The sequence below is a fragment of the Dermacentor silvarum genome, chromosome 6 (genome assembly GCF_013339745.2).
Source record: "Dermacentor silvarum isolate Dsil-2018 chromosome 6, BIME_Dsil_1.4, whole genome shotgun sequence".
In the NCBI taxonomy this organism is placed as follows: domain Eukaryota; kingdom Metazoa; phylum Arthropoda; class Arachnida; order Ixodida; family Ixodidae; genus Dermacentor; species Dermacentor silvarum.
Window position 1 is genome coordinate 112,778,619 of NC_051159.1, and position 20,466 is coordinate 112,799,084.

Consider the following 20,466-nt stretch of genomic DNA (forward strand, 5'->3'; position numbering starts at 1 on the left):
GTTGTTTCGGTCTCGGAATACAACGGGGGGACAAAGTTCGGAGTTATCGACCGAGGACATCGAAACCTGCCAGCGAGAGGCCTTGATTTGCGAGCACTATGAGCACCGTAGGTCAGGAGATGATGAAGAGCACCCCGCTGTGCCGAGGAAAACAAAAGAGGCAAGAGCTTCCGGGTTATGCGAGGGAGGGTAAGGGTGTGTGGAGAAGGGGGGGGGGGTGCACCCGGGCCAGGACTTAAGGGGAGCTGACGGCCGTCAGAAGAGCGTTGCGGATGGGTACCATCGATCGGTTTTCTTCATCGAGCTTTCTGTCGCTCTTTGTCTATCTCCCTCTCTCTCTCTCTCTCTCGCGGGCTCGTTCCATACGGAAAAATGTTCTCCTGCACTCACGCAGAGCTGAGCGTGCAATATATCGGCGCGCCATCCTCTACGGGAACGCGTTTCCGGCGTCGATAAGTGGGCGAGCATGTCAAGTTGTGGGCAGACCTGATTGCAGTAAGGCGGGAATTCTTTTTTCAATTGACTGTCGTCCTCGTGTAGAATGCGGCAAGAAAGCAGGACAGAAACGTTAATAAACGACAAACGCAAGTATCCGCCGCTGAACGAAAGTCTATTAGACATCCGCGATTTCCTTTCAAACAGAAAGTTAAAGTACGTACGATCTCTGCAGTTAGAAAAAAGGCAAATCACAAATGTAGGTGTCGAGCACGGCATAACATTGACTACAGTTCCGTGCAGGTATTCGCACGGGAAACGTAATAACTGCGTAAGGCGCACTACCCGTCTTCGTCTTCACGTGTGAGGAGAGCGCGTTATCAGGGACACAAGAAATGGGGTGGCTAATGACGGCTGTCACAACAACTTGCCGCTTAGAAAATAGATAGTCAAACGATGAATGCGAATAAACAAAGTGACATCAGTGTCAAGAGTATTTACATTACGGCCTTTCACAGCTCATAGAGGCGACAGATTTGCGCACTATGCTTGCCACTTGCTCCGGCAAACAATCGAATAAAACGTATAATGGAGCATCCGAGCGACAACACGTGACAGAAAGAATAATAGGAAACTTTGCTATTTATTTTGAAAAAAAAAAAAATCTGCGTCATAAATTTTCCGCCTAGAGGAGCAGGATTCACACCCCAGTTCCCGCCCTCGCACAACTGATAGCGGAAAGAGCGCAGGGATAATAAATGGATCCTTACTACTGGAATACACGAACTGCTCCATTTGCTGCACCGATTTACGTGTTTTATTTAAACCAAGCAAAGAGAGCCACCATACATTTTTGGGGAGAATTTTCGAGCGTAAGCGCCCGTGGCCAACGGCGCCCACGGCTATGCCTTTCGCGGTGTTGCGGAATGCTCCCGGCCTCTGACAGGCCCCACGTCCAACGTGAAAGGGCCCGCCCGGGAAGCGACGCCGGCTATTTTTAAACACGGTGTCTCCCTCCTCCAACGCCTCCGCCACAGACGCAGCCAGCTGCTCTTTTGATCTCCGCTTATCGCTTGTGGCACGGTACGTTTCACCGCCTAGAGTGGTCGCGAGAAATACCGCGCTGACGCCGCCCGTGGTGTGTGCGTGTGTGTGTGTGTGTGTGTGTAGTGTGTGTGTGTGTGTGGTGTGTGTGTGTGTGTGGTGTGTGTGTGTGTGTGTGTGTGTGTGTGTGGTGTGTGTGTGTGTGTGTGTGTGTGTGTGTGTGTGTGTGTGTGTGTGTGTGGTGTGTGTGTGTGTGTGTGTGTGTGTGTGTGTGTGTGGTGTGGTGTGTGTGGTGTGTGTGTGTGTGTGTGTGTGTGTGTGGTGTGTGTGTGTGTGTGTGTGTGTGTGTGTGTGTGTGTGTGTGTGTGGGTGTGTGTGTGTGTGTGTGTGTGTGGTGTGTGTGTGTGTGTGTGTGTGTGTGTGTGTGTGTGTGTGTGTGTGTGTGTGTGTGTGTGGTGTGTGTGTGTGTGTGTGTGTGTGTGTGTGTGTGTGTGTGTGTGTGTGTGTGTGTGTGTGTGTGTGTGTGTGGGTGTGTGTGTGTGTGTGGTGTGTGTGTGTGTGTGTGTGTGTGTGTGTGTGTGTGTGTGTGTGTGTGTGTGTGTGCGCGCGCGCGCCCATGGAGCTACCCTCAGTCGAAAGCGGTTGTGCACTAACGCACGTGCTAGAGTGTGCCGACGGAGAAGAGTTTGTTGAGACCGCGATAACGAGTACTGCGGACGTCTGAATGCGGGCGTTTCAAAATTGTTAGCTAAGTGGAGGTTCAGAAAAGCTGCACAAGAGCACGGGAGGCGAGAAAAGGTCTCGCGAACAATTCAAGCTCAGCGAAGGCGGAGTGTAGCTTTTGCCGCGCGGCTTTTACGGACGTGAATAAAATATGAGACTTTAGCACTGAACTCAAAGCTCATACTCGTATACCATGTATCTGCCTGAGTTTCGGTTTGCGTTGCGGCGTAGCTTCTCGACGGAAACAAACAAATTGCATGACAACGAAGTAGTGGGCTGTGTGGTTCATAAACATGAGGTTATACGTTGCGTACCATGAAAGTTAACACAAATGTACTCAACGCTGTTACTTGTATAGCATTTGATTAAACGCTTCACTAAAGCTTCACTTCACATAAAGTTTCAATGCGCGTTCGATGCGCATACTTTTATTCTTTATTACATACAGAGTGTGAGCACATAGGGGGTGAAAGAGCCATGGCCTACATAGTATAGCATACAATACAGCACGGCTTCTTTTAATGGCCGAAGAAGCCCGGCGAGCTATGTTCTACGTGGTGAAGCCTGCAATAAATAATAGCGCCATCGGACGTATGACGTAGCCCAGTGCGTTGTACTTGACGTCTAATTACGCTCAGAATGAGAAGCGACCAGGTAAGGCGTTAGGCCTAATGTTAAGAGACAGGAAGAGAGCGGTGTGGGTCAGAGAGCAAAAGGGAATACCCGATATTCTTGTGGACATTAAGAGGAACAAATGGAGCTGGGCAGACCATGTAATGCGTAGGATGGATAACCGGTGGGACCATTAGAGTTACAGGATGGATACCAAGAGAGGGACAGCGCAGTCGAGGACGACAGAAAACGAGGTGGGGTGAAGAAGTTAGGAAATTTTCAATCAGCTAGCGCAAGACAGAGGCAGTTGGAGATCTCAGGGAGAGGCCTTCGTCCTGCAGTGGACCTAAATATAGGCTGATGATGTTGATGATGATAATGATGATGAAGGCCAAGCTATGATTTTACGTTTCAGTATATTATTTGTTCCCCCAACACGAATACAGAATGCTTCACAATGCAAAAGTACACAAACCGAAAGGTTCCAGGTGTTTTCATATGATGGTGGCGGATACATGGTTGCTTACTTTCCGGGTTTAGCATGACAACTGGGAAGGGGGTAGTTCATTTTTTTACTATCACACAGCCAGACCATAAAAACCGCGCCACATCTGCATTCACCGCATTCAAATTTCAAAGCAAAGTACTAAAATTACGAGAAAACTGCACCTTGGTGCTACGCGAGAATGCACTTCACCATCGAAAAGACTTGCTGCTCCTGCTAGAGTCAACTCTCAGGGCTGCCAGTGCAAAGTACACTCCAGTGTTCTCCCTATGCTTCAGCAGATCACCACGACATATGCCACGAAAGCGTACGCAAATATTCGCACAGATCAGATTATGCAGACATCCCAACACGCGATCTGCAATAGGGCACATTCAATTAGGCTGGCAATTTAGGGGAGACGATAGGTTCTTAAACATTAATTTGTTGTCAAGGCATCTTTGTACATTTTCTTGTGCATGGCTAACAATAGCATGAACAGTTAATAAAATGCATAATTCCTGCGGCAAATGAAATGATGACAGATCTGCCGCAAATCAAATGACATAATAACTAGATTACGGGAGCCTATTCGCACTGCTAAGTAATCTAGCTTCACTGAGACGGTGCAGGTTATGTGTGAAATAGCTAATGTGAGGTAAATTTAGGTTGTGACGGTAGCCATCAGATTTAAATATATATCTTAACATTTAGTTTAGCAGATGTACAGCACTAGATTATTTGCGGTAATATAACGACTCTCTTTTTTATTCGTATGCAGCAAACGTTTACTATATTTTTCATCTTCGAAAACATAAGCTAAACAGTTTGTTGTTGCTAATTTCTAGTAGCTGTCGTGCAACTCGGAATTCAGCCGATCCAACTATGCACTCGGTAGGATCTTTTTCGGTTGATTCCCCGTAACGTTGTATAGATCACGTCACTATATTTCATGAATTCATTTCCCGACGGCCTATAAAACGCAACATAGCCATTTCAATTGCGTGGAACATTAAACGTGTACTGATGGAACATTTGTGTTTTGTTTCTACTTTGTTTTATTGAACCGCTGTATTATGTGAGTAATAAATATTACTGCTAACAATATTATTAGCTGTATTGTATAGCTGGCCCAGTAATTACGCTATCGAGACGGAAATCCTCGATAGTGCAACAAATAATTACGTAACCTTTTTATGCGACCACGTGTCAAGTGCAGTGCGGATTAGGACGCGTCACTGAAACTTATGTGGCGCTCCTGCGGTAACAGATGCCACTGGCATATGCACATACACTATGACCGCGCTTCCTAAAGATGAGTTCATTGAAACTCAAGCGAACAAGAGAGAAGATTGGGCTCCCTTGCATTTCCAAGAGAAGTGCACCAAATGGGAAAGGGAAATTTGGCAGTTTTCCGAGACACGGTCACTGCATGAACGTCAACCACTGAACCTGGCAGACTAACACGCTCTTCAGTTGTATGTGACACCACGCATCAACCCCCTCCAATTTACTTGCCGTGAATAGCCTCCTTTGTCACGTACGAAGCCGTGCTGCACTTGGGTCACATAAAAAGTGCAGTAATTAATTATTTGTGGTCCCCTCGAAGAATTGAGGCTACCTAAAACCAAAAAGAGCGGGACGCAAGATTTTTGTATCATTACTCATTTATAATGTACTTCAAAAGATAACGGTGCACAATTTCTAGCATTGTAAGACGTTTTTTTTATTGTTATACCGCGCACATGTAATATTTTTTACCTTCACAAAACCCTACGGCTAAACAGTGTGCTGTTGCTACTTTCAAGCAGCTGTTATGTAACTCGGTGTAGAGCCAATGCGACTTTTTAACTAGTATCATCATTCTCTGTTATTTCCGTAATCTTCCATAGCAAGTAAATATCTGTTATGTATTCGCTTCCTCGACAGTGCACCCAGCTGCGGCGGCACAGGGGCGCTCCTGCCTCCAAGAATAGACGTCGAACGCTCCTTTTCGAAAGAACGGGCAGGCATTGAATTATGAAAGGCGTCAGTGTTTTCCCAACCGGCAGAAAACAAAATCATACATTCACGCTCGCGAAGAACAGCATTTTTACCAGTGTGGATGCATGAGCGACGTCAAAGAAAATGCATGTGTCGAAACTCGCCTAACACGCTTTCGCACACCCCGAATATATTTAGCATGTTGTAGACCTTTCGCACTCTGCAACTGCATGTATTTTCTTCCCATTTTCTGATTCTTCAAGAAGCTGCTGGTTTATTGACATAAAGCTGTGAAGCGCGCGGCAAGTAACTCATCCTTCTTGAATCTGTTTGCTTACTTCCTTTCAAGACAACTGCGTGTTGCTGAGGAGTCGACAAGAATGTTACGTGGGCTAAAGCCTGTCAGGAAACATTCTCGCAGTTCAGGCTTATGAAGCAGTAGATGTAGCAGTAGAGCTGTTCAATGTCATCCCTTTCCGTGCGACCCTTCGGGAGCAAGCAATGAAACAATCTTAATTAAGTGCCGCATAAGTTCCAATAAAGTGGGACATTTTAGCTAATAGGTCCCATCAACGGAGTGCACTGTATGTGAAAAGAGATTAAGATGTTCAACATACTTCGCGAAATTAAAGTGGAATATAATTAAGAGCGATATAGAGTAACAATGGCAAGAATCTCGACCGAAGGATCAACCGCATATGTGCTACACAGGTTTCACTTAGTAAGTGGAACAGTTTTGCAAAATGTTCCACTTACTTGCTAAAGCCATGCGGAACGAGGTTAAGAGTGAGGCCACCCCTCGAAGAGCCACATTGCGACTCAAAATTTTAGCTGCCTTTGTCGAAAGGCACGGCTGCAGTATAAATGGCTGTTTTCAAGGCTATAAGCCAGGCTATATGCGTATGTCAAAGCTATATGCATATTTGTAACACCCGATGTCCGCTCTAGGCACGTAAAAAAACTTATACATTCTTATTCTGTTCCTCAATTCTATCTTGTCTCGACTACACTCTCTAAAGGGCTATTATTGTTTCCTATAAAACTTTCCCTCAGTGCAGGGTAGCCAACTGGACTCAGTCGTGGGTAATTGACGTGCACTTCTATGTCTTATTGTTCCTTTCTCTCTCTCTCTCTCTCTCTCGTCTTGCGATATTTCAGTTTTTCTTTACGGTTCGCGATCGCAAAATATATTTTATTTTAACTCTGCCCAATACAAAGAAGAAAAATCTACCAGCATATTTTGACATGTTCAATCCTCACGCATGGAAGGTGACACGAGCGAGAGACATACACCGGGACGTAGTCGTTCCTAAACATGACAGAAAAAAGCAGGCCGGTCTGCACTCGATCAATCAAAGCCTGTCGACCGGTATACGAAGGAACGGGGCGACACGAGAAAGCATTCGCGACGATCTTGGAAAATGCGCGAGAATGTTGGAAGGGTCACGGCTTGATCTCGGAAGGCAGGCTTAGGAATCCCGCTTCGCAATTTCACCAAAAAAATAAAGAAAGAGAGCGATAGAAAAACTATACAGAGCCTGAAAACATAGAAATCGCAACAGGCTGCATCAGAAGCATAATTCCATCCCTCCCTTAGTTTTCTTTGTAATTATCACGCTTGATGCTTGCGATAACTTTCTTCTCAGAATATCACCTATTCACAGCTGCCTACTTGGACGTACAGACAGTGGAAGGACCAAAGAAGGACATGCGCATGCGTATGTCCGAGGAATTAGCAAAGCCTGCTCGGCGGACAGAGGTCGATTGAGCAGGCTGTCGGTGACTGCGATGGACGTTAAGTGACAAAAGGGGCGTAACGTTTTAAGAAAAAAATCAACGAAAAAGCGGCCGCCATGTGCCAATGCGATACAAGACCGGAAGCAGCATTTGACGCAGCACAGGCATGTTTACTTTTCTTTTCGGACCAATGAAGAAAAACGATGGAGGGGGAGAGGGTGACAGTGTGGTGAACTACGGAGATAAAAACCATGATCGCAGTCATCGACAGCCTGTTCAATCGACCTCTGTGCTCGGAGCAGCCTTTGCTAATTCGTTCAGCTTACATTTGAGGGCACTAAAAAGCGGCGCGTTCCCCGGCAGTCATGTGGTATTTTTAAATTTTGCGCACTTTAAACAGAACGCTGGAAGAAAATTAATCAGTGTGGTTATCTTAGCAGATATGAAATAATCCGATGTTTTTGTACAAGCGTTACAACTTTTGCATTGAGAATCTTTCACTAGAGTTTATATTTAGAAAGGTAATTAAGTAATCTTTTTTTAAATACCCAGCTTCGGCGGATTAAAAAAGATACCATGACGTGCTTCTATGGCTCAGAACAATACTGCGTCAATACGACACGCTTAGCGCCTATGTTCGTATTTGAAATACTCTTAGCACTAATTGTGTCTCTTTTCTTTTTCCCAAAGAAGAGTGCTTCAGTTATATGGGGAACGCCCCCAACACCTGCTGGAGCACAGACTACAACCTGGACCGCAATTTTGTAGCGATGCCTTCCTCTCGACTCTGTGCCAATTTTATAGTCCACCGTTCAAGGCTGGCTGATATCGCTGATAACGCCGGCAGCGCGTCGCTTTGACCAATAACGAAGCGTGAAAAGCGCGAAAACGAAGAGCATCAGAAAAGGCGTCGACACAAACTCGCGATTCTGCTATTTACCATTCTAGCCGCCAGCCACCCTTACCACCCGATAGGTAGCCACCATGCCCATTACAATGTTCCACTATGGTGGTAGTTGCTTGGTTCCATTATACCACAATGCGCCCTTTTCTAAAAAGTTCCTGGATATATGTGGACATTAAGAAGATGTCCACGGCTCATGTGTTCCATACACGTCGAGGAGAAAGCCACACGTTAACAAGAGAAACAGAGCATTGACTATGAATTGAAAGCATACGTAAAACATTTGCATTTATTTTTATGACGGTGCCAAAAATATATGTCAAAGTATTTTTTTCCTCCTGGAAAGGTTGCCTTAACACCGTGATTGATATTCGGCCCAGAAGAGGCACCGTCAACATATTTCTGAATAACATCGAAAATACGAATCTATAGAGTAGGAATACTCAAGGTCACGAACGTGGGGAGACGTCCATTTGTATGCGATGAAGATTGATTATGCTTTCAAGAAGAAAACGATGGCGGTGAAGAAAAATATGAAAAATATTATACGGAAACAGTATTGAGACAGATATGAAAGCCAGAGCTCAATCAGTAAACAGGAGAAGCACTCACGCGTGCACTCTCACACACACACACACATACACATATATATATATATATATATAAACGCAATATGCTATCACATAAATATTGAAATAGCAGCGACAGGCATTCGAAGAAAAAGAACACAGGCAACACACGCGCACAACAACCACAGAAAGTACTGTCGTTGCCGCTTAAAAACGCTATCAGAGTAGAATATACGCTCGTTTTGATTGCTTGCGTCCATAACTCATCCGCAGAGTATAACAGTTTCAGCAAATTGTGTTTTAGGCCGCCGCCGAGCCCAAAGCAGAAGGTTATATTTCATGCGCGCAGAAGTATACGTACGAAAGTAAGATTTCCGGAGCACAGCTTCTAATAAGACCCTCGATACGGACCTCCTGAACGCTCCCTACCTGGTCGAAGTATAGTACAACGGCCAGTCAGGATGATTGAAAAGAGAGAACAAGAAAGAGGCAAAAGCTCAGTAGTAGAAAATTAGGTCGTAATTCTTGCAGGTTTCTTCTTTTAAAGGCGACGTTTGTCATCACGATTTTCTGCGCGCTGCCTACGCAATATTACTTCTATCGTGGACGCTTTCACCGCTTCAATTATTTATACGTTTTACCCTTCTTTTTGTTGTTCTCGGCATTCTCATGTCGCTCCGCCAACGAGGAGAAGGTGCCATTAGGCTGCCATTCCGACGACTGACCATTTTCTAGGCCCGTTTATTCAGACTGGAGTATAGCTTCTCTCTCTTTCTCTCTCTCTCTCTAATTTTCCTTTATTCTTTTTTTTTGGGGGGGGGGGGGGGGTCAGCCTGCCACGCTACCTTTTCCAAGTCTTCCTGCAACTCTGTTTCACCTACAAACACTATTACGACATCATTTTTGTTTTCTGCTTGAATGCGTCTGCTGATGATTCTCCTGCTTTCTAAAAGGTACAGGCTGACTATCCCTGTACTTCGTCTTTAGTAGCGATACCACCGGAGGTAGTGCCGCGACAGATGCGCTGAATTTTTACTCAAGAGCAATTAGGCGGTATAAGCGAGAAATTAAATTTTATTCAGAGACTTCTTGATAAATTAGCTTGTGTATCTTCGCATAAAGGGGGCCTACAGACTGCATTGTAGACGTGACGCAAGGATTTCATGTATTCTTCTAGTAATTTTAGGCAAAAACACTTCCTTAATTATGGCTTCGTGCAGAATAGAAAAAAATCAGTTTTTGGTTTCGCCTGTGTGCGTTGCGAGTAAATTAGACTGAGCTCCAAGTATTATCAGTGATACTGTGACACTATAAAGCATAAATTTTGAGCAGAAAAACGCTGAATGTTATTTTAATGCAGCAAGTGAAATTATGGGCCGGCTTTGGAGAATGAAAGCAAGAAAAAAAAGAAGGAAACCCATTTTCTGTATTATGTTACATTGAAAAGTTTCAGTTTTTGCTTTCACACGCATAGTCGTCGCTAGAGACTGTTTATTTGAACGAGACGGCAAAATGCGATTCTGCAAGAAGGCATACACGCATACTTGATTACTGATCGCCACTACCATCCCCGCTACGTCCATCAATCAGACTAAAAATGCGACTTGAGATGGCCTCTGACAGTTCCCGAGTTGTAAGCATCAGGCGAGCGTGAAACGCTGCGAGAAGCTTCCGCGGCAAAGAAAACAAAAACCGACAGCTCTTATCCTTCTACACGTCTTCTCGATAAAATATAGCACCATCACTCACACACTTACAAGCACATAATTATAGGTCCAGGCATACACGTACACACGAAATACATGCATACGAGCATATATACCCATGCTTAATTCGTTTCCTTTCGGGGAGTTATGAGGGTGAAGTGAAAGAGTTGCAAAACCGAAACTTTCATACAAATGAATCTGACAAATTGTGCTTCCCAAAAGGTTGCCACGGGTTCTTGGGTCAACTAATTCGCTAGGAGTAAATATGGAGGAACATCGGTATGTATAAAAAAGAAAGAATGAAACGCTGGTTTAGTTCTATGCCCCAGAGATTCGTCAAATGCGCAAAACTCACTCATGCTTTTAACTCGGCATCATTCTTCGTCTTGACTTCCATAATGACTTCTATAATGACTTCCATAATGGCTTCTACCTTGCTCTCTACCTTTCACCAATAACTTAAGATAGAAACTCAGTTCACCTTTGACCTCTCTGAGCTGATGCGTTCGAACTTGTTTCATTTAAGACGTACCTTCTTTTTCTCGATCGACGGAGGCGCGGTCGCTTTCTGTGATGAGAATCTTCGAGAGGTCCTCGCGAATGCATGGTGGGATGACGACTCCACCGCCACGACATGGTCACGTTTCGTATTAAAATATGGCATCGAATGGAACGCCAATAAGCTGCACTGTCAGTGCTGCTTTACGAGATCGACGGCAGCTGATTACACTGTGGCGACCAAATAATGGCGTCCTGGAGTCTTCGTAGGTTGTCGTTATTCCACAATATTAGTGCAAATTTGTCATCATAACAATATCGGATAGCTCTGAATGATTCAGAAATATGAATGGGTCATAACGTCTCTCTTCCACTTCTTGCCCTTATACTATCCGTGGTAGCAGCCTCCGTGGCGGTGATTAAGTGTATAGGGCCAGAAGCAAGTCCTTTGTGTGCTAATGTAAATAATAAAACAAATACCTTATTCAGTTGAGTAGGCGTCCTCGTCCGACCCGTTGTACATGGCAACACACATTGTTTTCAATCCTTTCCTTTCCAGAGTTAACTCGGAAGTGATTACTTCAAATATTTATCTGACATATCAATTACAATGCGTGTGGAACTGTATGGAAGTGGCTTATACATGGCGTCCAGTCAGCTTTCACAAATATTAACGCTAATTTGATCTAAGTAATTGTGTCGTCACGAACGACAAGCACGCGTGACGTACGTTTCTAATATCGCGAGTTTAACTGGACATCGAGGATGTAGCAGCCAAGTGCCAACCTTCCACAGAATATCGTATCTGTGCAAGTTAAGAGAAACTGCTTTTACGGAGCAAGGGACATGCGAAGACCATTAGTATGTGCACGTAGGCGTTAGTTCTGAATGTCGCATCTAGCCATGATATTTAGACGAATATTGTGCTTTTCGCATTCGCAACATGCCAGTCGGTAATAAGAACCAAATTTGAAGGAGACATCGTCCCTGAACTCTCTACGGGTCTGGGGAAGATATGAAAGAAGCATCGCTTTTTCGCAACAACCTGGAGAAAAGCCGCGACATCGTTTTCAATCAATGTGTGATTGAATTCGGGCTCATGAAGCCAGTACTATGGACAAAATGAAGGTTTGTCATTTCGTATGTCGCGAAGTGTACCATGAGAAACAAATCTTGAACACCTTATTTTGCCTTCCCTTGAATAATAAAACAGAATGCAAGCCTAAAGGAGGGACAACCAACATACAAGACAACTCATTCTTTTTTAGTTATTTGTGCAGTCACCTCGGATAATGCAGTCTATAACACTGTAATTGTTTCTCTTGCAACAAATGTTAGTCAGCCGACGTAAGAGAACGCAAGGTCCAACACGTGCAAGGTTTATTCGATGTGTCAGAAATACAGACAATATTATTTTGGCGTTACGTCCTCAACTCAATCGCAATAAAAAGTTTTATGAGTTAGAAAATCTGAAAGAAAAAATGCTTGGAAGCAAACTTTAGTACCTATCAGCCCTAGTTCAAGGTAGACTCACTGTAAGGTGCTCAAAATCAGTTTTGCAAAGTTTCGTTTACGGTCTTATAATTACGAAAGCTTAGGTGCATATTCAAGGTGCACAGTTAGGGCTAGCGTAATTAAGTTCACCAAAGGGGGTCACACCAAGCTGTGTTCTTTATATGGCAATCTGTGTTCTATCTACTGTAGACTTGAATTTGCAGCGTTTGAAGTTTCAGGTGTCCAGGTTTTTATTCTTTTAAACATCTCTGCCTGTTTTTTTAGCTTCTGTGCTCATTCAATTTAGGGGTTCCCTTACGACTTCTATCTCTGAAGAAAAGTAGTCATGCAATGCCACATACCTTAGCATGCAACTGCCTTTATACATTTCATACCTTACGTACTCCCTCGCGACACGGATAGTCTTAAACATGCAGCGTATTTATTTACCAGCTGAAATATTTACAACTGCCCGTACTAACGAATTTTTACGAAAAGTGCGCAGCCTGAGACATGTCTACCATTGCATTTGAACACTGCTAAGCTCAACGTATAGGCGGCTAATAAGTGAGAAAATAGATTTACGTAGGAACAGAAATTTTAATCCGTTTATCCTACTTGATTCTTCGAGAAACTGACATTCATACCCTTTTCTCCTATAATACTAGCAGAAGTATGGAATTCTCTGCCGTCAAATATTAAATCAAGCCCTTCGCTACACTGTTTCCGTCGGCTTCTAAAACAGTTTTTACTAACAACATACGTTAACTAATACATATATGTGTATGTGTGTGGGTATGTATATATATATATATATATATATATATGCGCATACATTATGGTTTATTAACTTTTTATTGTTTTTCTCGGTTTGTGTTCCTGTATCTGGCAATTGGCTGTATATACATTAAGTTTGTTGCTGTGTTGGATTACGCACGGTTGATGTTATGTAATCATTATATTCCTATTGAATTATTCCTATGTTTGAAATTGCATATGTATTTCAAAGTAGAATTGTTGTTGCTCTTTTCTGTGTAATCTTCAACTACCGGATGATTGAATAATTACTTCTATTTTGTTTATTTGCATTTTTCCATAATCGCAAGCCTTAGGTGATGCGATATCTTTTTTTATTCATTTACTTTGGTTATTTTGATTTGTATTTTCCCGCTATTTTTACCTTAGTTGCTAATCGTATGCTCTACATTTTTATGCATGTACTAACAGGAGGTCCCCCTGACAGTTTTTACTTTGGGACCTCCTTCTGTATTACTATTACTTTGTAACTGTTTTAATGTATAATAATAAAACGATTGATTGATTGATTGATTGATTGAAGTGCTTCTGACAAAAAAAACTCACAATGCCACTTACGCATGCCGGAAGCTTCCGAAGACACAAATGAGCCACGTCGTGCCCGGCGCCTGCGTCTGCTGCGGTCGCTCATCTCCTATTGTGACCGTGCATTGGTAGCCATCATATTGTTCTTAAGATGCTCAGGGAGGTCAAACTCGACCCTGAAGTTCAAGAGGACTTTACCCATTGGATAACTAACAATAAATGCGCTAAGTCACGGCCGCAGTACGTGCATCATTCAGCGCTGCATTCATTTGTTCGATATCTCTTTCAGAGCGCGACTCTTAGGCGCCCGTATTTGCGGCGAGCATTGGCGTCGGCGGTGGCGGCGTAGCCGAGCGAATGGGTTCAGCGAAAGATGGTTCAGCAGCCGGGATGGAATACGCGAGAAGGAAAGTGGAGAGGGGGGTACGGCGGTACCATTCGGGGTAAAGCGGAGGCGGGTATGGTGAAAGCGTGAGAAGAAAAGCGTAGTGCGGGGACGATGATACGAGATGGCGCCAGAGTAGCGCGCGTCGTCTGGTAGATTTGTCGGCGGCAGTTACTGTGAATCGCGCCCACGCTTCACCCACGCGCTGGCTCACACGATCTCCAGATTAGCGGGGCAGTCGCGCCACACTTCACACCATTTGCAACTTGCCGCACGAGAAATATTGTCCGGCGCCAGCCAATATATCGCGGAATGAAAGCAGGTATACAGCTGCGCTCCAATTTCGCATTAGAGAGTATCGTAGTCATCGGTGAATTCTTGGTTCTTTGTTAGGTATTCCTTGCGGAAAATCCATCGAAGGAAAAAAAAAAAGGACTCACCTATGCTGTCGATGGCCGGCGAGATGGTGAGGGTGACGGCGATGAGCACAACACTCATGAGCAGAATGAAGCACGCCACAGAACTGATAACCAGTATGATAACCCGACGCTTGGGCGAGTCCAGCTCGTCGTCCGGCTTGCGCTGCTGGCCGGTCTCCTCGTCGGTGACCAAAAGTGCCGGGACCTTCGATGCCCTGCGGCTGCCGTTGTCTGCGTCTGGCGGAAGCAGAGAGCTGCCCTTTCTGTGACCCGCTTCCGTTCCGACCAGGGACGACTCCCGCCGGTGCGGGTGGTGCGACCGGTGGTGGTGGTGGTGCCTGTCGTCCGAGTAACGCCGCTCGTCGTCGCCGACGCTTCGTGACGAGCGTCGACTGCTGTGCCCGCCTCCGGCTGTGTCGTCGGTGGCGCGCGACGAGCGACGACTGTCGTCGCACTTGGAGGACCTGAGCGGAGAAAGCGGATTACATTTCCTGCGCACTTGACTGAACCGGTATAGTTCGTCTACGTTCTTTGTTCTTCCGCTATGTACAGCACACGCTAACGCGGAAAGGAAAAAGGAAGCTTACACAAGGAAACGCAAACTACCCACTTGAGACGGTAGTTAAATTATGGGGTTTTACGTGCCAAAACCAGTTCTGATTATGAGGCACGCCGTAGTGGGGGACTCCGGAAATTTGGACCACCTGGGGTTCTTTAACGTGCACCTAAATCTAAGTACACGGGTGTTTTCGCATTTCGCCCCCATCGAAATGCGGCCGCCGTGGCCAGGATTCGATCCCGCGACCTCGTGCTCAGCAGCCCAACACCATAGCCACTGAGCAACCACGGCGGGTGTTGAGACGGTAGTGTGGGTTGCAAATGGAGCGAGAACAATGAACGTACTCCCTACGCACTAAAATTTTTTAACAACCTTAATGTGTTATAAAATGGAACTTGCTTTTTTTGTGACTAATACACATATGACTAATACACAATAATACACATTAAAATATAAGATTGAATCATTCATGGGGATAAATGATTTTTTCTTTTTCCGTGACCTCTTTTTGGCAAGGAAGCGTGACGATAGCTGCGACAGATGTCATGAATACTGGATGAAATAACATTTCATAGCTATCGCTGTCAAACTTTTGTATGAGATATTTTGGTGTGCACCATCATAATTAGTACGCAATTTTCAACTACGGCTTCTTCCATCACTCGATGTCGTGAACAATAAACATTTTTATAGCTTGAAAAATAAGATGTTAGCCATATGACAGACCAAAGCCATTATTGGCTCAAAATTATTTACAGTTTACTCTATGACCCCATGCATAGCCGCCGCCAGACCTAACTCGAAGAACTTGGACCCGAGATGTTAGGAGCACACACTGGATACATTGGAAGGAAGACGCTTTAGACAGTCTTAGCTACGCGTAATGCGTGATACGTTATTGTGACACGTAATACACTAGGCCTACTGCGCATGCGCGTGGCGTGCGATACCGCTGACTACAGCGGCTCGTTAGTGCGAATGCGGAATAACATGGTAGCACCCACACCAGCCATGACCACCCGCGTTGATACAAATTTGCTCTTGCTACTTGCTCTCCGCAATGACAGCAAGAGATAAACGGCAGAAACAGCTATCCATTAGCTCAATCTCACGCTGAGGTCAAAGTATTAGCTATGTTTCCTCATTATTATTAGGAACAGCTGTATGTATTGAAGTCGATGCCTATAAAGGCTCCACCAAGCTGGTGAAGAGTTGATTTTCCCTTAGCAGATTGGCGCCACCGTTTTAGCGTTGATGACTTGTTGATGACGAGGAATGCTCTAAAGGTCTAATTCTTCACTGCATCATTAATTTATTCTACGCTTTACCTCTGTACGTGTTGACGGTAGGCAAAAGCGTAGATCTGTCGAAAAGTCTAACGCGGTTCCGCGGAGAGGTGAAGCAAGCACATAGGGCCTTACGTATCACGTATAACACAAAGCAAAATGTCTCAATTAAGCTAACACAATTCCAAGGTACCTCTACCAAACATATGCAGCACCTTCCTTAGGAGAATCAAAGGCGTGTTCGGGTTAAGCATGGCTGCGACTGTACAAGATCGCGTTAAGGTGTTCTGCAATGCAGTATGGTGGGAAAATACGCGTGGCATTCTTGCCTAGAGTATTTGCTTACTGGACGTTAGCTGTCTTTTCTGTTGTGTGTTACGCACCACCTGTATTGTCCCTTAAATATACTGAAGTGCCCCTCTGATAAATTTCATGGAATAATATGTTATGGCATTCGCCTGCCAAGCGAAGTCGTGTTACTTGTTACAAGCACAACAAATGTCAAACTTTCAATTCTTTTGCCATTACAGAGCGCGGAAGGAACGAGTAATCTTAAGTTATGCCACGCTTGGGACTACTTGAGCGTATATATATGAACCCGTAAGATTTATGCGTGTGTTACATACCTTTTTCCCTGTTTCAAACACATATGCTCGCAGGCCGAGAGCATGCGGAATTCAGTGCACTCCTATAAACTTCGTCGTAGTACCGTCTCCTCTATTCTTTATTGTGTGCAATGTGTCGTTCAAGCAAGCGGATGGACACTCAATGCAAAACACCTGGAATTCTTAAAATATAAATCGTATTGTCGCCCTATAAAGTTACCCAATGGCTTAAGACTACTGCATGTTCCGGTGCGTTGCAGCTTTGGCTGCACATAACTAAACATGAAACTCATCAACGCAAATTCATGCTGAAGATCACATCCGTATTGAACACAACTAAAATCTCATCCGGTCATGCGCAGCAACTTCTAGCGTTGTGCATTTCTACAATCGGCTGCGTTTATTTTTTGTCGTTTTTTTTATATGACTTTCTCACGTTTGCCTTATCGATGTTTGCAGAAGCTTAGCTCTGTTGACAACCACATTGCAGTGAACATATTATTTCGAACAGCGAATCTGATTAGCTTACTGATCATGTCATCGCAATGTTGTTTTTGTAGTTGTAAAATTGGCACCCTAACCTACGAATTACTTATTATGTATTTTTGTTCCTTTGTTGAATATATGTTGCCTATCATTCACTATTGAACATTATTGCACAATTAATTATTTCAACCTGGCATTTTTACATACAAAATCACTAGCCAGGAACGCCAGGAACGCCGTAGAGGGAGACTACGGTTTAATTTTGTCCACCTGGGATTCCTTAATTTACATCTAAATGCAAGTACACAAGCGTTTTTGTATTTGATCCCCATGTAATCGCGACCTCCACGGCCGACATTGAACCCGCGACCTCGAGCTCAGTGGAGCAACGCCGGAGTGCAGGCAGAAAAGCAGCTGACCAAATGATAAATCTCGCGAGAACGCATGTAAGGAGAAGAATAAAACACGGGGGTTGTTGTGTACTGCAAGGATTGTGGTTGTGAGCCCGTGTTCTACAATTACGTGGAAATCAAAAGAACCCCATGACATTTACGTCATAGATTCTAGACACACACAACATTAAACTTCGAAGAAAGGTCGGTGTCTGTAAAAAAAAATCGTGTTTCTAGATAGTGACGCGTTTGTGGGATAATATTTCAAAACCTATGAATCTAATGTTTACATTTGAACGCTATAAACATACGCCCATAAAGATGGCCGTATATTTCGAAATACACTGTATTCAATATTTGGATCAATCAACGTTGCATCAAGTTTGTCCAGTTAAGTAGTACATTTAGACACTATTACGCTTACCAGACAATTGCTGCATCTATTACGCGTGTGTTACCGAGCTTTACGCAGTGAGTGAAGTAAGCACGCTTACAATACGTGTCACCAATGAAAGTCCCGCTGCGCTATGCACTCAAATTACACCATTGTGTACCTGTGTACGTTCGCCGACCCATCGATTGTCACTATTTCACTGTAACAAACCGATTAACTCAAGTTCCCCACTATATTGTGCTTGCAAATAAGTTCCTGTGTGCTTACGCCGACAGCAACGAGTGGACAGGCCATCTTGTGTTTCATTGGACCATTGTGAAACAATTGAGCACCTGATATTGGAGTGTCTCTGTTTACCATGTGCAGCGAATGTTGCTGCTGAGAGACAATCGTTCTCTTAGTCCTGCGGTGTACCACCTTCGCTGAATCCAGTCGCTGCGAATATCTACACGACCTGGCTTACCGCGCCCACTTTACTTTTTTTATTAGACGAAACTGACAGGCGAACAGCAGGGGCGGTCACGGCACCAAGACACAAAGAGCGATGTGGTTTCTGCGGTCGTCTCTTGCCTAAGGCGCTCTGAATCACCTGTGGTGAGAGAAAAACTAGCCCGAATTCGCATTTTCGGAAAGAAACTGGCTTGGCTTTCTGTTTATAGAACATTTATTTGGTTGTTGGCGATTGACAAGACCTCAAATTTGTTTTGTTCTTTACTGCAATTCTTTTAATTATTGTGCGCCACGATGCGTTCTTTTGCCGGTTCCTGCTGCCGCACTGTATTCTTTGTAGCTACTTCAACTTAGCTTTTGTGATCAGTCATCCTGTTCTTGCTTTTCTCCCTTTCCTTCCATCCTTCCTATCTTCCAGTTTTACGTTTGTGTACCTCCCTGAAATGTAGGCAGGCATTGCGCACCTTCCGGTGACAAGTGCCAGCCAGCTCTTTCCCTCTCTGTCGATTCTATAAATGTTTTCAAACCGGATGATAATAACAACAATAAGAAAGCATGCGTGCCTACCTTCGGCTTCCGTCGTCCGCCCGGGACGAGCGACGGCTGTGCGGGCAGCTCTCGCTGTCCCGAGACGAGCGGCGGCTCAGGCTGCTGGCGCTAGAGCGACGCGACGACGAAGGGGTCACGCTCGTCGACTCCGCTCCACCCGCCACCGCCAGGCCGTGGGGTGCCAGCGGGCTGCGGCTGCCCCGGCGACGCCGGTCCGCCGAGGCCGCACCCCGCACATCGGGGCACGAGCGCTTGCGGTCACGGTGCCGGTGTCGGTGGTGGTGGCCGTGGTGGTTGCTGCAGTCCTGCATCGAGTGCCGCCGGTGCTCGCCGGAGACCGGTAGCTTGAGGAACTGGTTGGGGGCCGTACTGAGAGACTCGGCCGACGAGGCAACCCGAGGGAACGGAAGGTCCGGGACCCGCAGGAGCAGACCCGACTCTACTCCGGGGTCGATGCTGATCATCGGCGCGTGGTTGTTGTTGTTGCTGGTGCTGCTGGACCGTCTGCGGTTGCCGTTAATGCTCGCGCCGTTGTCGTCACTGTCGAGGACACCATCTTTGTCGATAAACGCGGTATCCGCTTGTGGCTCCCCGTCTGTGCTCATTTTGAAGAGCTGAAGAAGTGCGTCATGCAAATACGACAGGCTTCAATAGAATCACAATAATCCTTTTTGCCAGCGATGACGATTGCTTGATGCTCCTTATTTCATCGTTTCAAGGGTGCTATCTTTATCTTGAGTGCAGATGGTGACAACGTGAACATCCCGTCGTGAGCCTGATGTGGCAATTTCGGTTTAGAAAACACGAACTGGCAGCGGGGCAGGTGAAACGACAAAACACGCAACTTGGGTCGATAAATGAAGGAATGAGGTCACGTGACTGGTGTCAGTGGCTATTCGTGCTTGTCTTACCAACTGTGCAAACGTGTCGACGCAATGTTGGTCACAGCACCCTGTTTTAAAGCACTCTGTCTGCAATAGCAGACGCCGTCGTCCTGCCCGTTCTGTCTCGCTGATTCAATTCCTAAAGACTCTCCGGACGTCAGTGATAAAACAATTTATTTCGTATTGCGCACGTGTATAATAAAGTTACGTGCCCCTTTGACAAGCTGTCTGAGCAACCTGCTGAATTTAGGTATGACTAATATAACTGGTAATAATTGCTCTTAAATATTTCCATTTTGCGAGATAGAGTTACTAGTTGTATACATACGTGCACGATCCTCTGTGCATAGCGCATATGACAGTTTTTCCTACATCTTTCTTATGATTTCTTACTAAGTGAAAGCGATTTTCAACAGAACATGCTTTAGCATGCTGTAAATATGTAACACGAGGCAGACGTGCTTTCTGCGACTCTCAGTATGCTCGTAATTTTTCGCTAAACTAAGAACTTTTTCATCAACAATAAA

The 20,466-nt window shown here is 45.0% G+C and overlaps 1 protein-coding gene across 1 annotated transcript; it reads right to left on the reverse strand.

The window, feature by feature from the left end:
• Positions 1–6,808: 6,808 nt before the first annotated feature.
• LOC125946335 (glucose transporter type 1-like) lies at positions 6,809–19,660 on the reverse strand. Its single transcript, XM_049669095.1, has 3 exons — positions 19,074–19,660; positions 14,356–14,798; positions 6,809–6,819 (listed from the first exon to the last, which is right to left on the reverse strand). Exons 1-3 carry the CDS (start codon positions 19,658–19,660, stop codon positions 6,809–6,811), a joined length of 1,041 nt encoding a protein of 346 aa, XP_049525052.1.
• Between the last annotated feature and the right edge of the window lie 806 nt (positions 19,661–20,466).

Coding starts and splice junctions, on each gene's coding strand:
- LOC125946335 (XM_049669095.1), bottom strand. CDS start 19,660: ATGAGCACAGACGGGGAGCCACAAGCGGATACCGCGTTTATCGACAAA. Junction 14,799..19,073: donor GCGGACGACGGAAGCCGAAG/GTAGGCACGCAT, acceptor TTCTCCGCTCAG/GTCCTCCAAGTGCGACGACA.